This window comes from Leptonotus elevatus, chromosome 5 (assembly GCF_054856555.1).
Source record: "Leptonotus elevatus isolate MCC_2025b chromosome 5, RoL_Lele_1.0, whole genome shotgun sequence".
In the NCBI taxonomy this organism is placed as follows: Eukaryota; Metazoa; Chordata; class Actinopteri; order Syngnathiformes; family Syngnathidae; genus Leptonotus; species Leptonotus elevatus.
The window spans coordinates 10,190,733-10,212,823 of record NC_141243.1 but is presented as its reverse complement, the minus strand read 5'-3'; the positions used below and the strand labels follow the sequence as shown (position 1 = coordinate 10,212,823).

General features: G+C 40.6%; 1 protein-coding gene across 2 annotated transcripts in view; it reads right to left on the bottom strand.

Moving 5' to 3' along the window:
* The window catches only part of kcnip3a (Kv channel interacting protein 3a, calsenilin), a 41,717-nt gene that overhangs the window by 1,982 nt on the left and 17,644 nt on the right, over positions 1-22,091 (bottom strand). The window contains exons 4-5 of one of the 2 annotated variants that reach the window (XM_086076113.1): positions 19,524-19,698; positions 2,012-2,136 (exon numbers count right to left, since the gene is read on the bottom strand). In XM_086076113.1, coding sequence (XP_085932239.1) covers positions 2,012-2,136; positions 19,524-19,698 — 300 coding nt within the window. Of the gene's footprint in view, positions 1-2,011; positions 2,137-5,043; positions 5,742-19,523; positions 19,699-22,091 lie in introns of those variants that run through there. The other variant, XM_086076114.1, reaches the window with a different exon arrangement.

Below are 22,091 nucleotides of genomic sequence, written 5' to 3'. Positions count from 1 at the left end.
GATTCCCTGACCACACAGCAAAAATTGCCAGTATTAAATCGAACACTAGAAAAGTGTTAATATGTGTCCACGCCAATGACTTTTTTCACACTTAACCAGTGTTACTCCCAAACTGTATAGTATTAAAAAATATACACTGGTTAACACTGAGTAGTGTTGAAATTACTCTACACTAGTGTCAGTGTTACAATTTTGTAATTCTGCCAAACTTCACTTAACTTTGGTGTTTAATAGGGGTGTTAAAAAAAATCGATTCGGCAATATATCGCGATTAATTCTCGAATTGATTCAATATGCGGCCGGATCGATTTTTAAACATCAATTTTTTATGGGAATATTCAACAAAACGTCTTACTTAGGGTTAGGATTTACACATTACGCATGGAAGAATGATATATTAATGGAACATTAAGCCTTAATATTTGATTTCAGTGCTGTTCAAACATGAAACAGACTGCAACCTGAATTTTCAGATAAATACATTTTAATACAAATCTTACAGTGTACATGTACAAGTTTACTGATTAGTATTTTCTAAATTTGAGTAAAAAATTATTTTTTTCTTATGAGTGTATTGCACGAGTGTCTGTGTTAAAAATGTAACTCAAACTACACTTTACTCTGGTAAATGTTATTTTTTTTCCCTCCTTACAAGGCCCTCACAGCACTTTCCATTTTGACTACTGATGACACGGCATCAGGAGCAACTGGGGGGGTTCAGTATCTTGCTCAAGGATACTTTAACACACTGGCCTGGGATCAAACCCACACTCTCAGAGTCGGAGACGACCATTCTACCACTGAGCCACGCCACCCCAACAACAGCAACTGGGTGTATCGCTATCGAAATGTTGACAGCGCGCTGGAAAATTGGAAAGTTTGTCCTTCACCAGAAATGAGGGCATAGTTTTTCCTGTGTACAAAATTCAGAGGCGGCCACCTCCAGCCTGAGCCACTGATATCGCTCAACACGGCGCTCCAGCTGAGTTGCAGCGTTGCGCAATTATGGAGGCGCTATATCAACAGCATTGCACCAACAACTATGACAACTATCGGACACATATGGAGTTATGTACTTAACAAAAAAAATGAAATGAATACATAAATAAATAGCCCCTCTTTTCGCTGATTACTTTTTTGCACATTCTTGGCATTCTTTCAGGTAAGAACCTTTCGTAAGAATGCCTAACGTATGCAAAAAAAAGTAACCAGAGCAAAGGATGGCTATTTTGAAAAATCTATAATATAAAACATGTTTTCAAGTTATTGTACCTTTTTTTTTGTTCAGTACATAACTCCATATTATTTCACACATAGTTTTGATGCCTTCAGTGAGAATCTACAAAGTAACCAGCAGCCATGACAATAAATCAAATGCATTAAATAAGAAAGTGTGTCCAAACTTTTGGCCTGTACTGTACAATAAACATTTCTGGGAACGGGAATTAATAAGCTTCGGCTTCATCCCGTCAGCCCTTTATTTTGGGGGGTTTGGTCCGAAAGGCAAAATGAACAATAAAACAAAACAAAAACATAATAGTGGTTTACATCAACGCTGAACTATATTTACAATTTATATGTACTAGTGGATGAATTTTTAATGATTGTAGTTAAAAAATGTCAAAAACTAGTGGCAACTTTGTATTCATATAATTTCTTATCTCTAGTCCCTGCAGGAATAATGGTACTGATACCTTAAAATAAGACTGATATTGGCACCGATACGGACACCTGGTATCGGTAGTCGGCCGTCAAAGTCAGGGTGATATCACCTCTGCGCCAGGAAAAAACCCTGAACGAGGGTGTGGTCAATTTAAGTGTTAAAATATACTGCATTTTTCAACACCGGAAATTGAACGCTGACCGATTTGCTGCGAATGAGGCAGACGCACAAACCTCAACTTTTTCAGCTCCATAGTTATAAAATGTGTTTCCTGATTGATAACCGGCAAAATACAAACAACAGCAGGAGCAGAAACAAGTCAGCAGCCTCCAGCAGTGATTCGCATACATTCTTGAAGCCTCTGTACAGCGACTGCAGCTCCTTCCTGGTGAACCTGGTCTGAGCCTGAAGCTGGTCCAGACCCTCCGGCTGGTGACGCACCGTCGACAGCTCCAGGTCACTGTCGCTGCTGTCTGTGGGACAGAGAGAGAGAGAGAGAGAGAGAGAGAGAGAGAGAGAGAGAGAGAGAGAGAGAGAGAGAGAGAGAGAGAGAGAGAGAGAGAGAGAGAGAGAGAGAGAGAGAGAGAGAGAGAGAGAGAGTGAGAGTGAGAGTGAGAGTGAGAGTGAGAGTGAGAGAGAGAGAGAGAGAGAGAGAGAGAGAGAGAGAGAGAGAGAGAGAGAGAGAGAGGAGGGGCGATGGATGAAGAGAAAAGCAGGGGGGAGGGGGGGTCAACATTCAGGGAGGGCGGGGATCACACGGTCAAGAAAGAGGAAGCAGCTAGGAGAGAACGCCTTCGCAAGCAAAAAGGCAGGAAAAAATAATGGGTTGTACTTTTTCTTAATGGCGGAAATGTCACCAAGCATTTTCTGCCTGATTTGCTTTTAAACACAGTCTAAATCTGTTGGTTGCCAGTTCACACACACACACACCAAGAGAAAGCACTGCATGGTCGGGAGAAATGAAAAAGAATATAAAAGTGCATGGGAAAGGAATTTTCCAGATCACTGTTTCCGTACTCACCATCTTTTGACAGAGAGGAAGGAAGAGGCGCAGACACCAAAGTGGAGGGAGAGAGAGCATACGAGAGAGGACAGTGTGAGAGCGAGGAAGAAACAAAACAAAAGAAATCGGGTCAAATTGAACAGGCGAGATATTTTTTGTATGACGAGAGCGGAGCGGAGTGCGGGAAGAACCACTTGGAACTGTCCATCCTGTTCAGGGTCACGGGTTAGCGGGCAAATATCCCAGCACACCTGGATTGGTCGCCAGTCATTGCACAATTCTACAATTCAGACATTTTCATAACAAATACAACACGTTAACTCATTCACTGCCGTTGACGGCTATCGACGTCAAAAATTCATTTGAACTATTTCTATTAGTTTAACAATTTTTCTCACTTTTGTTAACAAGAGTATGAAAACCGAGGGAAATGTTTATATTGTACATTTAGAACAGATGTAAAAAATTTCAGGCGATTACATTTTTTAATTAAAATTAATTGCATGACTTCGATAGTTAACTCACGATTAATCACAAATTTGATATCTGTTCTAAATGTACAATAAAAAAATTCTAGGTTTTCATACTCTTGTTAACAAAAGTGGGAAAAAAATGTAAACTCATAGAAATAGTTCAAATGAATTTATGACGTCTATAGCCGTCAATGGCAGTGAAATTAAGTACACCCACCCAATATACAAAAGCTTTTTCAGAAATTTCGAAACGACTACATCAGAAAACTGAGAACGATGAATAATATTTTGGTTATTTAGTTACACAAGAAGATCACAATACAAGTAGTTACTACTAGTATATTACTGTATGTGTGGCTGTAGCATTTCATGTAGGTGGGTATATTTCCATGTACTGTATGTACTATGTGAGTAATTCACTTTTTCTTTTTTTACTTTATAGGTGTGATCACTGTTGCCACAGTCACCTTGAAAAAACAATTTAATTACTTTACAGACTACTTGCTTTAATGAGTAACTTAGTTACTTTGCTGATTACCTACTTTAAAAAGTAACTAAGTTAGATTACAAGTGGCTTTAATACTTAGATTCAGCAGATAAGTTACTTCCTCAGTTGTTATTTTCATCTAAGCGCAAATACGGTCTGCAAAGTAAGTTTTAGTGCTGTTGGAGGAGTAACTAGTAGTCAGATTACTTAAGTGGAAAAAGTAAAATGTGCATTTATTAGAGTAACGCACTACTTAGTAACATGTTATTGGCATCACAGTGTGTGACTAATGTGATTTATGTATGTATACATGCAATTCCTAATCTCTTTTTAACCAAAATTTCCATTATAAAAAAAAAAAAAGACATGTCAAATGGACTTCAGATGGAAATCTATAATCTGGCAGAGAGCATTTGTACACTTTTTTTTTTTTTGTAGATTTCAAAATTCTGCTACTGGTTTATAAATCACAGCCCTGAATTCATAATAATATATAAACCCAGTAGGGCTCTGACATCTGCAGACTTGGGTTGGGTCCATTAGTGGAACCCAGAGTTGAAAGTAAACATGGTTGAGTTTGAGTTTATTTCAACATGAAAAATAATAAAGTACCGATGATAATAATAATAATGAACATATATATAACAACAACACAAATAAAATAAAAAAATAACTACAAAATAAGCAAAATTCAACAAAGTGCACCTCACATTGATTTTCCATGTTCAAAAGCTGGTGAAGCTGCATTTAGATGTTATGCTGCACAGAAAAGGAATAAACTGCCAACAGAAGTGAAATCAGCACTGAGTGTAAACGCTTTTAAATCCAGGATAAGAACTTCTCCAATATCACGAAACGCTTTTCAGAAAAACAACACTTCATCAATCCGAGTTGGTAATACATTTTATAATTCTATAATATACCCATTCCAAAATCCTGTTCAGTCGCTAATTTTTCGCTTTAAAAAATCTGTCTCTCTAATATATATATATATATGGCTTTGTTGTACTGTTATTGATTAAAAAATAAAAAAAAATAAAAAAGGTACGACCCTGCTGCCAACCGTGCACATAAAAGTCAGTGCTCAAGCCGACACACTGAACAGAAAAAACCCCAAACAACTATAGTTACATCTGTCCAAACTTCAAATATTTAAGAGACAAAAGTGACTCATCTATGAAACATCGAGAAATTCAATCTTGAGGTGAAATAATGTCACAAGGCTCTCACAAAAGTCAGGACGAGGTAGAGTTTTTGTACTTCTCAGACAAGTATCCAAGAGAGACTAATATCAATTTGTCGCAAAACATGAAATTGACCATATTTGGACATAAAAGTTTTCTGCCTGACAATGCAGACATAGTTATCCAAGTGCAGTGAAAGAAAATAAAGTGCAAAAATTGTTGAACTCCCTCACCGGTCTCGGTGATGTCGATGAGGCCCAGCAAGTGCATCAGTTTGAGGAACATGATGACCAGGCACACGATGCCCACCGTCTGCAGGCCCTCCGTCTCCCACCGGACGCTCATCCTGCCCTCGTCTTTCAACTTTTCGTCCACGGTCGCGTGCCTCTGCCGCTATATGCTCAACGCCGTTGCGCTCTGATCCACGTCCACATCCTGTCACTGCGCTCGTCACTCTCTAGTCTGTCACACTTCTTCCCGGCGGTGTCTCTTTTTAGCTCGCTGTGGCGCTGCCATGTTAATTGACTGGCCTTTTTCTTTCTGCACCCTCCTTTCTCCATTGGAGTGCGGGTTTTTTTTTTGCACTCCAGCCATTAGTTAACTAAAAGGTGTGCTTTGTTAAAGGTGACATATTATGGGAAAGTAACGTTTTAATTGCTTGTACGCAAATTGAGCAGCCATTTTCTGAAAATGTGTCTCTGAGTGAGCTGTTCTGAAGTTCTGGTCCACTGCTACGTAGCCGTTTCTCAGTCCATGGCTGTAAACTAGGCTGGGCGAAGATCCAGAGCCACTTTCAAGTGCTATACTCGTGATCACTTAACTCACTCTGAGCATCTTTTGCAAACTTTTTGGACCTCATTGACATTATTTATGTGTTTTCCCAAAACCCTTTTTAAAGAATTAAGGCAATGTTACTAAGTGATTGAATACAAACAGACCAAATACACTTTCCTTGGGTCAAAAGTCAACAATGTGACCTCAATCACATTGTCCCAAAGCCATGCCGTGGCACACTTTTCCAATTGTTCACCGTCTCCTCTGGGATGCTCACAAGGATACGACAGCACAAGCACTCAGTGGAGTCCTGACACACTCATGAAGTAATGAAAAGGGAACAAGGAACGTTCACTCCCTTGGGTTCCGTTACACTTGTTCAAAACTCATCTCATGGGCAGAGATCATGGCTCTTGGTCTCCATCTAGTGGACAATTCTTAAACAACACATACAAAGCTTACATCAGTATTCCATTCCTTTTTTTGTTTTTTGTTTTTAATGGAGCAAAGGAAACTTCATGAGGGAACTAATTGAGTACAAAAACTAAAAATAGCTAAAGAATAATAATAATAATTGTATTGTTGCTCACATAGACAGATAAGCCTTGTTCATGTATACAGTATTCTCCAAAATAATTAACCCTTTTTTTTTTATAATAATATGTTCTATGCAGCCCCACTAGTAATATATTAATATGACATTTGTGGAATATGAGTTATGAAGCAAAATCCAGCCGTTTTTATCCATCTCAGGGGGCAGCCATTTTGCCACTTGCTGTCGACTGAAGATGACATCACAGTTGCTCATGGCTCAGACAACGACCAATCACAGCTTACCTGTTTTCTGAGGCTGAGCTGTGATTGGTTGTTACCTGAGACCTGAGCAACATTGATGTCATCTTCAGTCAACAGCAAGTGGCAAAATGGCCGCCCCCTGAGATGGATAAAAACAGGTGGATTTTGCTGCTTTAACTCATATTCCACCAACACAATATCAACCAGAATACCATATTTAGACTAGTGGGGCTGCATAGAACATATTATTGTAAAAAAAAAAAGGAAAAAAAAAAGGGTGACTTTTAATACTTTAATACTTTTTTACCGTTTGTTTTTTAAATCCGTTTTTACACAGCCACTTGCAACATTGTGAAATGGAAAAAAAATCATCAAACATAACAGTGTGGAGTTGAAGAAATAAATTGTTTAAGGAAATGAAATATTTTTCCAATGAAAATACGAAGCTATGAAAATGTTGCAAAAGGCTGAAGGTTCAGGGTTTGAATCTTATCTCAGGCCCTCTTTTCTATGTGGACCAAAATGAGGACAAGCTACAGAAAATGGATGGATGAATGTTGTTTCAGGCAACAATAGTGTGTAAAAAAAACAACAACTATCCTCCAAGTAATCCGATCTAGCAACACCCAGACAAACAAGGAAACAAGGAAATGAGTGATCAGTAATGCGGCAAAAATATCAATTTCTTATATCAGTGTAGCTGGAAATCTATATTGGCCAAAAATAGGGCCGAACTGGACCCAACCCAAACTTGACGTTGGACTTGAGAAGACCAAACTAGAACAGTAATCAAGCCCGTACCTTTGCTCACTGACCTCAGGAATCTTGTCTTGAACTACTCTCAGACACAACAATGCTGTCATCAAACATCGCAAAAAGTCATACAAGTTGACGAACATGTACTCACAGTGGTGACGTCAAGCGGAGCGAATTCGGACTCAGTGGCGTACGATGAGGTAAAGGAGACGTATGATGATTTTTTTTTTTTGGGTGCGACTGATGGATGATCAATGTCCTTCGGGGCCCTAGAGGAGTTCTACGGGTTCCATATTTAGGCGGCCTCAGAGAAAACCTGCTCAATACCGCATGTATAATTGATGCGAGGTAATGCTAAACCGGGGGTGTATCACTACAGGCTTTGGGGAAGCGGGGGGGTGTCAGAGGGCTGGTGCGATTGAAAGGAGTGATGAATAATAAAAGAAAAGAACATTACTGGGGCTTTTGCTGAATTTATTACTTACTGATGCTGAGCAATATTACAAACACTAATGTGGCGCCTGCAGCCTTCCTGCCGTAATTGCTTACTGCAAGCCACTCTGAGCCAAAAGGCCAAATCAAAAACGACCAACATGGCTCGAGAACAGCACTTTATGAACCAAGGGTGCCCCGAACCCTGGAGATGAGAGCAGATTTGTGAGACTTTAGCTCAGAGAACATCTAAAGCAGCAGTTCTCAATTTTTTTTTTTAAACCACGTACCAACTCGAAAAAAAATACTCGGCACTCCAAGCACCATCTTACGTTGCCACTTTTACTGTCAACTTCTGTTTTTTGTTAGTTTTTTAAGAGACCCTCACAAAGAGTGAACGTCACCGTTTGCGTCGACCATTCAGAATATATTATCTCAATATTGTGAATTGTGACGCACAGAGGTTAGGTTTATTTTTTTTTTCCTGACGGGCTTTACTTTCACTTGATGCTTGATGGCTATGACAACATGACGCAGACGCCTGGAGATTTATCTTTCAAAAGAAAATTTAAAACCTTCTTCTTAGCAATGAAATGTACAACGCGTCGTGCTTCTCCCAGACTTATTGGTACAACTAACATTTTCATACAGGGTGGAATTTTCGCCAGAGAGGGAGAAAATAGCTCTGCACCAGGGGCGGAGCTACTTGTCACTCTCTGGCCACCCCCATACCTAAGTGAAAATTATAGTATCTGTGATTTTTCTTCCTGATTATGATGATTATTATTATTGAATATTATTGTTGAATTTGTATGTATTATATTATTTATTTTATTCATTATAAAATCACACTGGCCACCCCAATGAAAATGTTCCGGCGACGCTCCTGTCTCTATATGGTATACGTTTCTAGCAGTCTATCGTTCTAACTACCTGTCGATATCACATCACTTGGTTTCATTTGCAGTATGATTTCCTGTGCTTCTTCTTTGTCTTTTCATGTACGCAATGTGTCCAGTATGACTGCTGTGTTTATCTCGGAACAACAGGCTATCAATTACTGTTGCAGGTGTAAGGTTTACATTGGATTTAATAGAAATGCTCCTTTGGTTTTTCATCCTAGAAACAAATAATGAAAAGCAAAAGCTTTGTAATAACAAAATGTCCCCTGCCGTTCTCTTTACAAGTCTATCCCAGGCTTCGTGCCAGCATGCGCTTCTATTTTTTATTTTTTTTTTACAACGCTTTGTAGGTCAAATGTTTTCGCAGTCGCTAATATCACAGAGGTTTCGTGCCATCTGAGGCAACGATAAAGCTGATACTGAAGAGGGCCCTTTGTTGACCCTTACCTTCAAAAGAAGACATGGGTTCCAGTATGCCAAACTGCTTGAGAACCGCCATGAAGAGAATGATAACCACGCCGATGGCAAACAGCTCCATGCCTTGGATCCCCATGGTCGCACGGGCCGAGCCGACCCGGGTCAGCGAGGGGCCGGGCCGCCCAAGCAAGCAAGCAAGCGTTCTCGCCGGATCTCAGCCAGGGGAGTGACGGGAATCAGCCTGACAGGTGGGAGACTGCACGGGTTCGTATCCGAGACGCCATGAGAAGCGGGCCAACAAGCTTGCTTGTAATGTCAACAGTGATGCTGAAGTGGAAACAACGTGGATGCCGACATATATGGAAAACCTCCCTCTGTGGATCCGGGAGGCGAGACGGGGGCCGTTAATTACGCGCATTAAAGGAGATGTTTCAAGTCACTTTCCTCACGATTCCCTTACGGCTATTATCAGTCCTCACGTCATCGCTTTGCACTAAATCACATGACGGGTTCAACTGAGGATGCTTTAGAGGTAGGAAGTGCACATTTTTGTGGGGCGCCCCCCTCCATGGTCCTCACAACTTTGGGATCCAGATCTTTTCCATCCGGTGGGAGAAAGTCCAACTGCGCCGTACAGTGGTGGCTTTATCATCCATATGACACCGTTAAAAATAAATCACCCCATCATATGCTGGAGAGGCGTGAAGCCAAAACAGAACAGAACACAGCCTGTTTCAGCAGCTGCTGCTCACTGCACTTCTGAGGCAGTGTCGGAGGAACATCAAAAGTTCAATGGAAAATTGCATAAAAGAGCTCAGAGATTCACTCAAAATGAGCCAAGAAACAACTTCAATGTCCTTCTCCTGCTCCGATTCTTGTTTCAGTAACCCCCCTCCCCCCCCCTTCCCAAATCCATCCAATCATTCAAAATTCAACTTCAATTTTTAGGCTCCTCTTTAGTCCATTTCTGCACGCATCCAAGTCCCGTTGTGGAAAAGTCCAGGAAGGCACTTTATAGTCCAGGAGGATCCGTGAAGGGATACCCCTTGAAAGTGACTCCGCGCACGGTGCACCTCGAGGTATAAAAGCAAACTGCCCCGTGCGTTTTATACCGCCGGCTATCCCTACTTCCCTGCGGACTCACCCTCCTCCGCCTTCTCCTCTTCCTCCTTTCTCACCATCTGATATGCGTTAAAGCCCTGAAAACGCCGCCCCCCCCCCCCCCCTCCCTGCATCTTCTCCGTCATTCCATAACTTTGGTCAGCCGCACACTTTTAACCCCCCCCCCCCCCCCACACACACACACACACACCCTCTACGCCAATTTCCATTTACAATTTTGTGACTTGCACAAACACATTTTCTATTCAACAGCTGGCCACATCGACAATGGATCGAATAAAAGTGTGAGTCGTGTCAAAAAAAAGATAACTGATCACTCTGCAGTGGAAGGTGAAGATTGAGTGTGCGTGTTAATGCACTGACTAGGTTGAAGAAAGGAGACACAAAAAGGGAGGCCGGAGTCAGCAAAATCAATATCCTTGTGGTCAGACAGTGATGGGGAGCTCCCCGCCACTTTGACTCCTTTTAAAAATCTCCACTTTTTTTTTTGCACTTAGGCAGAAAAAAATAGCATCAAACATGACATCAAGCATCGTTGCCAGCAACAGTGCAAGTGCTGCCAATAATTGTCATTGGGTAAAAAAAAGTGTGTGTGTGTGTGTGTGTGTGTGTGTGTGTGTGTGTGTGTGTGTGTGTGTGTGTGTGTGTGTGTGTGTGTGTGTGTGTTGTCAATCATTGCGCATCATCCCCTCAAGGTCAAATTTAGATTCTTGATTCGCACTCAAGTGAAGACGAGTGGATCAAGTGACGGACACCTACACACCGTGAAGCATTATGTATGTGCAAAAGGGGGGGGGGGGTTGGTGAGAGAGCGAGAGAGAGAGAGAGAAAGTGTGCGTTTGTGCAACCATTAGGACACTAACAGGTTTTTAAAAGGAGGGTTGTCCTCTGCCTGCTGACACAACAGTCAGTAAAGGCCCATAGAAATCGCATCATGTCTCACCGCAAAATTAAAATAGAAACCTTCTCGCATGCAACATATGCTGAACACGTCCAACCCCTCACATAGAATTGCCCCCGCTCTTTAAATCCACATTCAAAACTGCTTGATATTGTCACACGGTTAAAAGTACCGCACGTAATTGCTGCCAGTCGAACCATCAAGCCCAAAACAATTAGTATGAGGGTGAGACATCAGGATCAATGTATGTGGTTGTTGTCGTCTCTAATATCTGTCGTGTACACAAACAAGAATGCAGGCAGCAAAAAAGCTCCCCCGACTGCCCCTTAGTGGCTAATTGCAGGACTGTAAGCCATTTCTAAATTTAGTCTTAGTTTTAGTCAAGTTTCAATCACGCTTGTTTTTTTTGTTTTTTTTAATCATAGTCAGTCAACCAAATCACGTTTTTATTTCGTCCATTTTTAGTTGACTATAAATCTAGCATTTTAGTCTTTATTTTAGTCCGAGAAAACAATTGTATTCATCTAGTTTTAGTCAACTAAAACTGTCAACGTTTTAAACTGTCTAGTTTTAGTCAGGACAATCATTTTACCCCTGTATTATTTTTTTTTGTCAGCCGATTGTATTGAACACTTCGGATCTAAAACCATTTCACATAAAATGTTCCCAAATTTTTGGGGATGAAAAACAACCACACACAATTACAGTATATCAAGTGGCTACTATGGCTCCATGCTATAAGCTAATAGCTAAATTAGCATTGCAGTGAAGTGTGCGGAATCCATCATGCAGCCAAAACCTACACGGAATCCATCTTTCTTTTACAGAAACATGCTATTCGTGTTGTTTGCGGTTGTGGATACAGAGACCACACTAAACTAACCCATTATTTATACAACTAAAAACTTTAAAATGTAATGAATTGATGGAGTTCAACCGCCTTAAAATATTTTACAAAGCCCATCATGCCATTTTACCAGTTAATGTACAAACTAAATTTATAAAAAAAATTAAAAAAATAGCTAAAGTGAGTACAAATTAAGAGGAACAGACATTTTTTTCTAAATCTAAATATACAACAAAACAAAAAGAAAGATGTATTTCAACTCAAGGTGTCAGTCTGTGGAACAATCTGGATTGTAAAACAAAATTGTCTCAGTTTATTAGTATTTAAAAAAATATAATTAAAAAATTAAGCATAAAAGTACAATTACTGCAAAAATATATATAGCACAAGGAAACAGTTTAATTATTTTGAATTATTTTGTTGTAACACTGAAAGCGTCTTGACCACTCGTCATTAAATTTGTGTTGTTTTTTGTGTGTGTTTTTTTAGTTGATCAGGGGCAGACAAAACAAGTCTCACTTCTTTTCTGTCCCCTTTCATTTCTTTTGTTTGACTTTGAATATTGCTTTATATTGTCTTTTTTTCTTTTAAAAATGAATGAAACTGATTGATTGATTGAATTACAAGCAGGAACCTTAACCGCGATTACTACCCTCCCTCAAAACGGATTTACTACACCTCTTCTATTGATCTCATTATTGTACAGGTGTACCTAATGTTGAGACCTACAATACGACTACTGCTAACAGACTGAAAGCGATGACGAGACCCGATTCCTACCTGAGCGATGGTACCTGGCTGCACTGTGTCCACAGTGAGAAAGACAGCCGGGCCGCGAAAGACGCCTGCGGGCCTCCACAGACAGAGCAGCCATCACAGCTCCCATAATGCCTCCAAAAACAACCCAACGCACGTCCAGCTAAGCTGCTTTGAGACAAGTCCAAACTTTAAAAGGACAAACGTGAGCGTGGAGATGGTCATCTAAACGTGACGGAAATCTCAAAGTGACAAACTCGCTTTCCCTGCCAGGTGCTTGACGTCAAAATGAGCTGAACACACACACACACACACACACACACACACACACACACACACACACACACACACACACACACACACACACACACACACACACACACACACACACACACACACACACACACACACACACACACACACACACACACACACAGCAGTCGTTGGGACCACATTTGAAAATCTGTTTGAGCCCAGAACAGAGCGAGGGATCGAATAGCGATACACAGCTTGTGACCTTTTACATCACACACTGCCACAGGCCTCCACACGGCTTTCGATGCCGTCTCGAGCATTTCCGCTCCTCTGAACCCCTTCACACACTCTCCATATACAAATACAGTGAAAACAAATTCCAGTATATTCGCTAGAGGTGTCAAAATTAGTGCGTTATACTTTTCAGTTAATTTAAAGTTCCTTTAACGTCACAAATTTTTGCTTGGAAAGCCTGTACTCGGGGAATTCCAGTCACAACACAGGAGACATGTCCACGTCAAAATGTAGCAATATTACATTTATTAATAATGCATATATTTGCGGAGACTGGGGTCAAGTTGTATTTTACAATTTTAAAAACATGCAGAATTTCACAAGTTACTTCATGTTTTGTATTGTTTTTCCTGGAGAAGTTACTTCATGTTAAAGATTAGATAGCTGTTAATATGAAAAGAAAAATGTACTGAGCTGTCACCGTCTTACAAATGAAAATATGCCATCTAGTGGCAGATAAATAACAGTACATCTTTTTATTTTTAATTCAATTTTATGAATGATTATGAAATTACTGACTAAAACATGCAGCTATATTTATATTAGTTTAACATGTTTTTTCCACTTGTATGTTAACAAGAGTATAAAAACATATTTTTATTGTACATTTAGAACAGATATAAAATTTGCGATTAATCGTAAGTTAACTATTGAAGTCATGCGATTAATTACAATTTGAACTTTTGTATTGCCTGGCACCCCATTTGCAGTTATTAGAATCATAATTGATGCCATGCCTCAATAATGCAGTGGGTGCATCGTAGAAAAAAAAGAAGGTATATTGAACGTCACTAAAGTTTGGAATGTACTTTCAGTACTTTTTGCACAACTGCTCCCTGACAAGGAGCCGGACAGCAAAATTCCCTACTTGAAATATGTACTTTGGTGATCATTAAATATCAGTGAATCAATCTGACTGAACGCCCACTTCATCAGTTGCTGCTTATTAATGCTGAACCAGCTGCTGAGAGGGATTTCACATCAACGACGCATTCATCTGGGATTGCGTCATCAACAACTGTTAACCACTCGGTGCTCCCAAACAAGGGAGACACTTAACTGGACAGTGCAGCCTCTATTAGAGGAAGGACATTCTTAAAGGCATTACGGTGTGTCTTCATGATCACAGAATTCATGTGTGCAAAAATATACTCTACATTGTGATGTCCCTGAACCCATGTGATACTTCATCTGAACACTAGAGGGTAGTAAAAGACTAAAAACAAAGAGTGGGGCAGAGACACTAAAACAGAGCTCAGGACGTGTTTTTTTTTTCGTTCCCCAAAGAACCTAACCTATCCTACTTCTGGGAATGAAGAAGAGACAACAGCAAATTGAAATTTTGGGGTCTTTACTGTATGACCTTGATAAATCCCTCTTAATGAACATTGCCAAATGTCAATAAAAGAGCAAAGGTAACTCCCACAGTAAAGTGGGCTACACCTTAAATACATATAGATACCAATTTTTCCAAGTTGAGAGGCAGGATTAAGATACATTAGTGCCAATTCAAACTGAGGCGGAACCACGTGATATTTCTATGTTTAGCCTTTCAATCAATGATCATCGGAAGGACGCTGCAAGACAATCCGAAAAGGTACCAAATGGTACAGTCCTGCTCACCATTATTGGCACCCATTAAAGTGCATAATGTGGAATATCTTTTGAAAAAATTAATCAAGTAAATCCTTTTATTTGTGTTTTATACTAAAGGCAAAATGATTAAAAAACAATGGGCGGGAAAAAATAGAAATCTTAAAACGTGCTCTGTCACTGGTATTGGCACCCTTTCCTGTAAATCAGTATGGAAACACATTGTGACCTACCTTTGGTAAATCACAAATGAGAATTCCCTGTTCTAAATTGTCTGTGCTCAACTGACATGAATTAACCAATGAATGATGACGTTGATGTTTTAAAAAGCCACCAGAACAGATTATTTAAATTTCCAAGATTTTCTGAGGGGAAAAAAACATTTTGAATATAAACAAAGTAACCCGCATCATTCCAGATCAGATTGTGCTGAACATTCGATTTTCTACTTGAGTAGCAGTAAAAGTATCTCACCGGTGTTGGGATATTGTGATATCCTAGGAATGTTGTAAAAGTGATAATTTGGAAATGTAAACACTTGCAGATGTTAATAGAAATAAAGTGTTGAGAATCATTTGTAAGAAAGAACACGATCACTCTGTACTGTATTCATAAGATATAATAGGTAATTTCGGAAAATTTGTTTTTTTCGGAAATGCGTATCATACTGGTCGAGTCCAAGCTTCGTTTCAAAAAGGTTGTGTCGTTGAAATTTGCACAATACTACCTTGACCAGGCGTCCCAATGATGAATCCCAGAAAGCAGCGCAGCAGCTTGCCAATCTTCCTCTTGCAGGCTGACCTGCAGGAATTCATCCTCTCAAGCTTTGGAAAGATTTCCCCAAGACCTCAATTAGAATTCAGAATTCAGCAATTCACCCTCAACTCAGCAGGTAACATTCTGCTTCCAGAGGATGCTCTGATGGTTCGATTAAGCCTTCCTCAAACTGTTTGCCCACTTTTCCTGTAAGTGACGTTTCACTTCGTCTTCCTCTCTCGCTTGTCTCCTCTACTCGTGTCAACTCGCTCGCGTGAACAGGGCGGACTTCCGGCTGCTGTCACTTCAGCGTGACCCGGACTCAACCACATCCCCCCCCATCTTCTGGCAGAATGCGCCAGCGTGTCTCAACCTTGAGTGAACGCAGGCTGCAGAAGACGCCGAGTTGGTCCAGCCAAAGCCTGCGGTCTTCACCTCACTTCTCGACTCCGATCCGACTCGTATTACAGACCTCTTGCGGTCTGGCTTCTCCATCATGATTCAAACCACTAATTCAACTGAGAGCTTATGCATCGTGTTAATCTTGTCTTATATCATGACAACACTAACCAAAAGATGCACAAATGTCCCAAAACTGCTCAACAGGTTACATACACAATACATACACAATACACTCTAAAAACAGTTGGGTCAAAAGTAACCCAGTTATGGATCATAAATGGACTGATCCACTACTTGGGTCCATTTGACCCAACTTTGGGGAAAATAAATAAATTAACAAATAAATAAATGAATAAACAAGATCCGACCTAACTTTCTAGGTTGTTGAAAATTAACCTTTTTATTTTATTTTTTTATTACATTTTTTGTGGAACAACCCAAAAAGTTGGGTCAAATTGACCCAAGTAGACAATCTGAACCAACTTTCTGGGTTGTTTTATACAAAATGACTAAATTCTTTACCCAAAGTCTGGTCAAATTAACCCAAGTAGAATTGAACCCAACTTTATGTGTTCATTTGATACAGAATGACCCTTTTTTTTTTGTTTTTTTGGTGCAAAACAACCCAGAAAGTTGGGTCAAATTGACCCAAGATGTTTTATAGAAAATGACACCATTTGTGACTCAAAATTGGGTCAAAAGTAACCCAGTTATGGATCAGAAATGGATTAATCCACTTGACCCAACCTTTTGAGTTGTTTCAGACAATATAACTTTGTTTTTGTTTTTTTTAAACCAAAGTTGTTGTTGTTTTCCAGAACAATCCAGAAAGTTGGGTCAAATTGACCCAAGGAGACGATCTGACCCAACTTTCTGTGTTGTTTTATACAAAATAACTCATTTTTTTACCTAAAATGTACCATATGTGTGACTTAATTGTATTGAGTCTCATTCAACAGAACAGGTGTACCTAATGTTGAGGCCTGTGAATTGACTGCACAAGAACATCCTGTGAGCATTTAAATGTGTTTCTTTTGTCTTTTTTTACGCTTCAACACATAAACTGAACTGGACTCACAACATCTGCCATTGTAATATCAGCAGCCATCCACTACTTTCTATTACATACTTGATACACTCCAACTGCAGCCCCACAAGCCGTTTCAGCCTCACCAATATTGAGTGCAAACAGCCACTGCCGCCTTCCACCCAGCCCCCCCCCCCCGCCTCCCTTCATTCAATGCACATCTCCATCTCAATGCTGCTATTTTTAGCCGCGAGCCATTACCGTGGTGAGGACCCACCCGAAAACAATACAGCTGAATCCCGCGGCACCCCAGGGAAGGAATCGCAGCCCGGCTGCACTTTTATGGAGGTAAATTTGGTGCAAAACTAACTTGTGCAAAAAATTTGTACCTGTAGAAAAAAGTCTAAATTTGTATCTGTAAAAGTCGTGATTTGTATCTGTAAAAAAAATGTGTGCCTGTAAAAAAAAAAATTGTGTCTGTAAAAGAAATTTGTACCTGTAAAAAAAAAATGTGTATGTGTAAAACAAATTTGTATCTGTAAAAACAAATTTGTACCTGTAAAAGTCATGATTTGTATCTGTACAAAAAAAAATTTGTACCTGTACAAAAAGTATAAATTTGTATCTGTAAAAGTTGCGATTTGTACCTGTAGAAATGACAACTTGTAGTCAAAGAAGTCGCCACTAGGAGTCACAAGTGGGTTTTCTGCTGCTGTTCAGTGACGTGAGTTTTGCCCCATTTGTCGCGCTATATATGGAGCAAAACTAATTTGTACTTGTAGAGCGCCGTGATTTGTACTTGTAAAGAAGGGGGCGGGCTCTGGTGTAATGAAGGGTTGTTTTGACCAATCAAGTGAGAAGGATTTGAGCGGATTGGAGCGCAACCTCATTGGTTTAGCGAACGACGGTGGCGGGACTCGCGGAAGGATACAAGCAGGACACATCGTCGCCAACCAACATACATATTAAGAATACTTCAGTCGACTGAAGTATTCTTCCTCAACATACATATTAAGAATACTGAAGTATTCTTCCTCAACATACATATTAAGAAGTATTCTGGGGCAAAACTCACGTCACTGAACAGCAGCAGAAAACCCACTTGTGACTCCTAGTGGCGACTTCTTTGACTACAAGTTGTCATTTCTACAGGTACAAATCGCAACTTTTACAGATACAAATTTATACTTTTTGTACAGGTACAAATTTTTTTTTGTACAGATACAAATCATGACTTTTACAGGTACAAATTTGTTTTTACAGATACAAATTTGTTTTACACATACACATTTTTTTTTTACAGGTACAAATTTCTTTTACAGACACAAAATTTTTTTTTACAGGCACACATTTTTTTTACAGATACAAATCACGACTTTTACAGATACAAATTTAGACTTTTTTCTACAGGTACAAATTTTTTGCACAAGTTAGTTTTGCACCAAATTTACCTCCATACACTTTGGCCCGCCGCGTGACTTGGCGTGAGCTGCACTTCCAATCACTCTGGTGCTCTCTTGTCACTTTTTCTCCTCAATGATTTGCTCTCACAGGAGTCAGAGGGAAAGTTCAAACTGCATGAAAAGACCACATTAAAGGGGAAAACATCCAGAGTCAGATTTAAGATCGAGTGGAGTAATATCATGGGAGTATATCTTTTTGCTATCTGCCTATTTCTGAAAATGAGTCTGTGAGCGAGTAGTTTTGCAATAACGGAATTTTTCATAATATCCACACCTGTATTGAGTTTCTCAGCTAGGCTGCCTGAAGATCTGGAGCCATTTTTATACACTATCTGAAACACTATAAAGCTGATATCATGTCAAAGCTAAAAGGTGAGCACAGTTGCACTTAGCCAAGAGGATTCATTTCGGGCTGCAGGTGGCGGAGTGGTACCGTTTCTTGCCTATGATGCAAGTTGCCGTGGGTTCGCTTCCCCGCCTGGGAGACCATGTTGTTTGTGTGAGTGCAAAAAAATGGAAAATAAAAAAAGAGGGTTCATTTTAGCTGCTATAATAATCCACCTTTATACTGCTCTTAAAACAAAATTATTTTTTTTATAAATAACAAGTAATATATCTTTGTTCATTTATGATGCCAGTGACACAAAGTGACATTAGATCCGTATACCGAAAACAAAATAGGGTGTGTCAAGTGCACTATAATTCGTGATCCTTGGAGTATTTCTCACAACAACATGACACAGACATGTTATTAAGACATCGGGGAATTATATTACAGTAAATTGTGACAAAAAAAAAATCTGAATATATCTCTTTTATGATAGAGAAATGGGAATATGACGCAAGAGTAACTGCATTCTTGCCACCACTAGGGGGCGCAGGGAGGTAACTGAGTAGAGACCAATTTAAGCAGACTGCCAAGGTGGATGAAATAAATTGACAGCCCTGACAGTAAATTCCACCTTGTGAGTTTATGAGCAAATAAATGACGGGACAGGAAGTAGCAGTGAAGTCGCTTTGATTAATGGCCATCCCAAGTGAGTGATCCCCAGGTACTTGACCCTGAGGTGAGCCGCTGCCCTCCTAGGAGACCACGAGAGGTCAGGAAGAGGTTAAGCGAATCAATCGTCTGATCAATTGGAACACTGTTGCTCACAGTTGTTGTGTAATCACCTCTCACCCAAACACACACAAATGATCCAACCCCGGTCTCTTTCTTACCTTTGTCCTGAGGTTGCGTGCTGGCGATGATCCATTTGACCAGGCAGCACTTCATCAGAGCTTTGCGAGAGAATCGCGGCTTCTGCCACTTTCCGGATTCCTTCCCTCGGCCCGGCGCGGGCTCCACGCCATTGGCATCTCCAAGGAGGCTGCCGTCAACCACTTTACCGTCAGCCTGCAGGGAACGCGGCAGAGGAATGTGGGAGGGAGAGGAGATAAACAGAGAGCGCTCAGGTCAATATGGAAATGGTGAAGCCAAGGGAGGAGATTTGAGGAATTAAGCATGCGAGAGACGAAAAATCAGTCTGTGATCTGATGTTAATTCACAAATGTTTTAAAAATAAATGTGTTCGAGTTTAGCTGTGGGGCATGCACGATATAGTAGCTGATGTGAATTGTTATTCGAGAATGGGCATATTTAACTGGAAATAACACGACGGGCCCTATTTTTGTAGACAGGCACCCGGTGTAAAAACGGGCACTTTTTGAATGTGTTTGTAAATTTGGAAGACCATGCTACACTTCGATAGGCAATTTGATGTCAAAATATAGACTCGATTTTAATCTCGCTAAAACCAGTGGTGACACCGGTGGTGTAATGCGATTTGAGTGGATTTCAAGTTTTGTTTTATTTTGGGGACTTTTTGCTTTTAATAGACAGGACAGCTGAAGAGACAGATTATTGGGTATAGAGAGAGGGATTCCAACTGGGGTCGCCTGCTCCGAGGACTAGCCTCAACCACATAATGTGGGTTCTCAACCAGTGAGCTATACGCCACCCTTAAAATATTGAGGCGATCCTTACAGAGTGCAATCAAAGCCGCTGTATAGCAGCATGATCATGTATCCCGAGTGATGCGGTCACACATGGGCAAGTACATGTGTTGACACGTGACAGTGACACATGCGCCTCCACGCGTGTCCACCGACCAAGCATGGGTCAAATATCACCAACCATCTTTAAATGTAAATAAACCCGCGTTGCGGCACCCGTGCTCGTTTTATGTAGGACACGTTTCCATATGCAGCTCCAATTAGCACTGTGTAAAGTCAATACACTTCATTAATATTCATTGCGTTGAGCACTCGCAAACTAGCGCTTGATATTTACTTAGCAATGTTTACGAACTATTCACAAACTCTTTCTCAACCAAATTCCAGCAGGCTCCATTACAATACAAATGTACAAGTATTTACTGAAGCAACCGTGCGAGTGAATGTGGTGAGCGCAGAACAAACACAGGCTGCGTTAAAAGGACAAGAAAGCAAAGCATAACAGAAGGAGCTGGAGCCAGAACATGGGGGATTTTAAAACAGCCATTTGATCCCACGGGTGTACGGCCATGCAAATGTCTTTGCATTGAAGAGTGAGAGAGAGAGACAGAGAGACAGAGAAAGAGAGTTAGAGAGTTAGAGAGAGAGAGAGAGAGAGCAAGAGAGTTAGAAAGAGAAAGAGAAAGAGAGAGAGCAAGAGAGCGAGAGTGCAACAAAGAGAGAATTAGAGAGAGAGCAAGAGAGAGAGAGAGAAAGAGCGAGAGAGAGAGAGTGCGACAAAGAGAGAGTTAGAGAGAGAGAGCAAGAGAGAGAGAGTGAGTGAGTGAGTGAGTGAGTGAGTGAGAGAGAGAGAGAGAGAGAGAGAGAGAGAGAGAGAGAGAGAGAGAGAGAGAGAGAGAGAGAGAGAGAGAGAGAGAGAGAGAGAGAGAGAAAAGCGAGGCGAGGGCTAGAAGGTCTGCCGGCATTCCTGGAAGAAGTGAAGCCAATTAGCATAATAAATCCCGGCCTGATCCGAGAAGAAGAGCAAAGGACGAGCAGAGGACGGCAGCGTGAAGATGAAGATATGGAAACGCTCGTTTCACTCTCCAAGAAAAACATTCTGTGTGGTTGTTATGGTTGAACAATTGGACATTTTAATGAGTTTCGTCACTAGGACTACATTGCCGGCAATACTGGAATGCCGGTCACACTGGACTATGCAACTCCTAAAGTGAAAAGGAAGGGGTGGAGAAAAAAAACCACGACTTTTGAGCAACTTAATGTGAATGTGGCCACGGTACTTTACTCCAAAAATATAAATACAAATCAAGCTATGCTAACTGTGTGTACACAATACACACATTATCCCTACATAACCAAGAATTCAACCATCCATTTACTCCCTCATCAACTTAGTTCCAGCCCAGAGGAGCAACATGGAGGGAAAAAGCTGAGAACGAATCCGGCTGTGACGCGCCTTCACAGAAGAATATTCCCCAAACTAACAGCTGCAGGCAGACACTGTTTATCACGCGGGGAAATTCTTTGCTACATTAGCGGCTTATTCACACGCCGCTGAGCACGCCAACCTACATGACACTGTTAACACGCTTCTCAGCGAGGACCTTCAGTCGCTTAATGCATTCTTGTTTAGCCTTGGCCACATGCATTACCACGCCAGTGAATCAAAACGAAAATCTAATCATAAGAAAAAAAGTCCGTCTGAGCCCTTACAAAATGTCCCCGCTGACTCCATAAACAAAACAAGCACACGTGCGCGCACTTGAAACTAGTTTCTCGCTTCGGCTCTTCCTT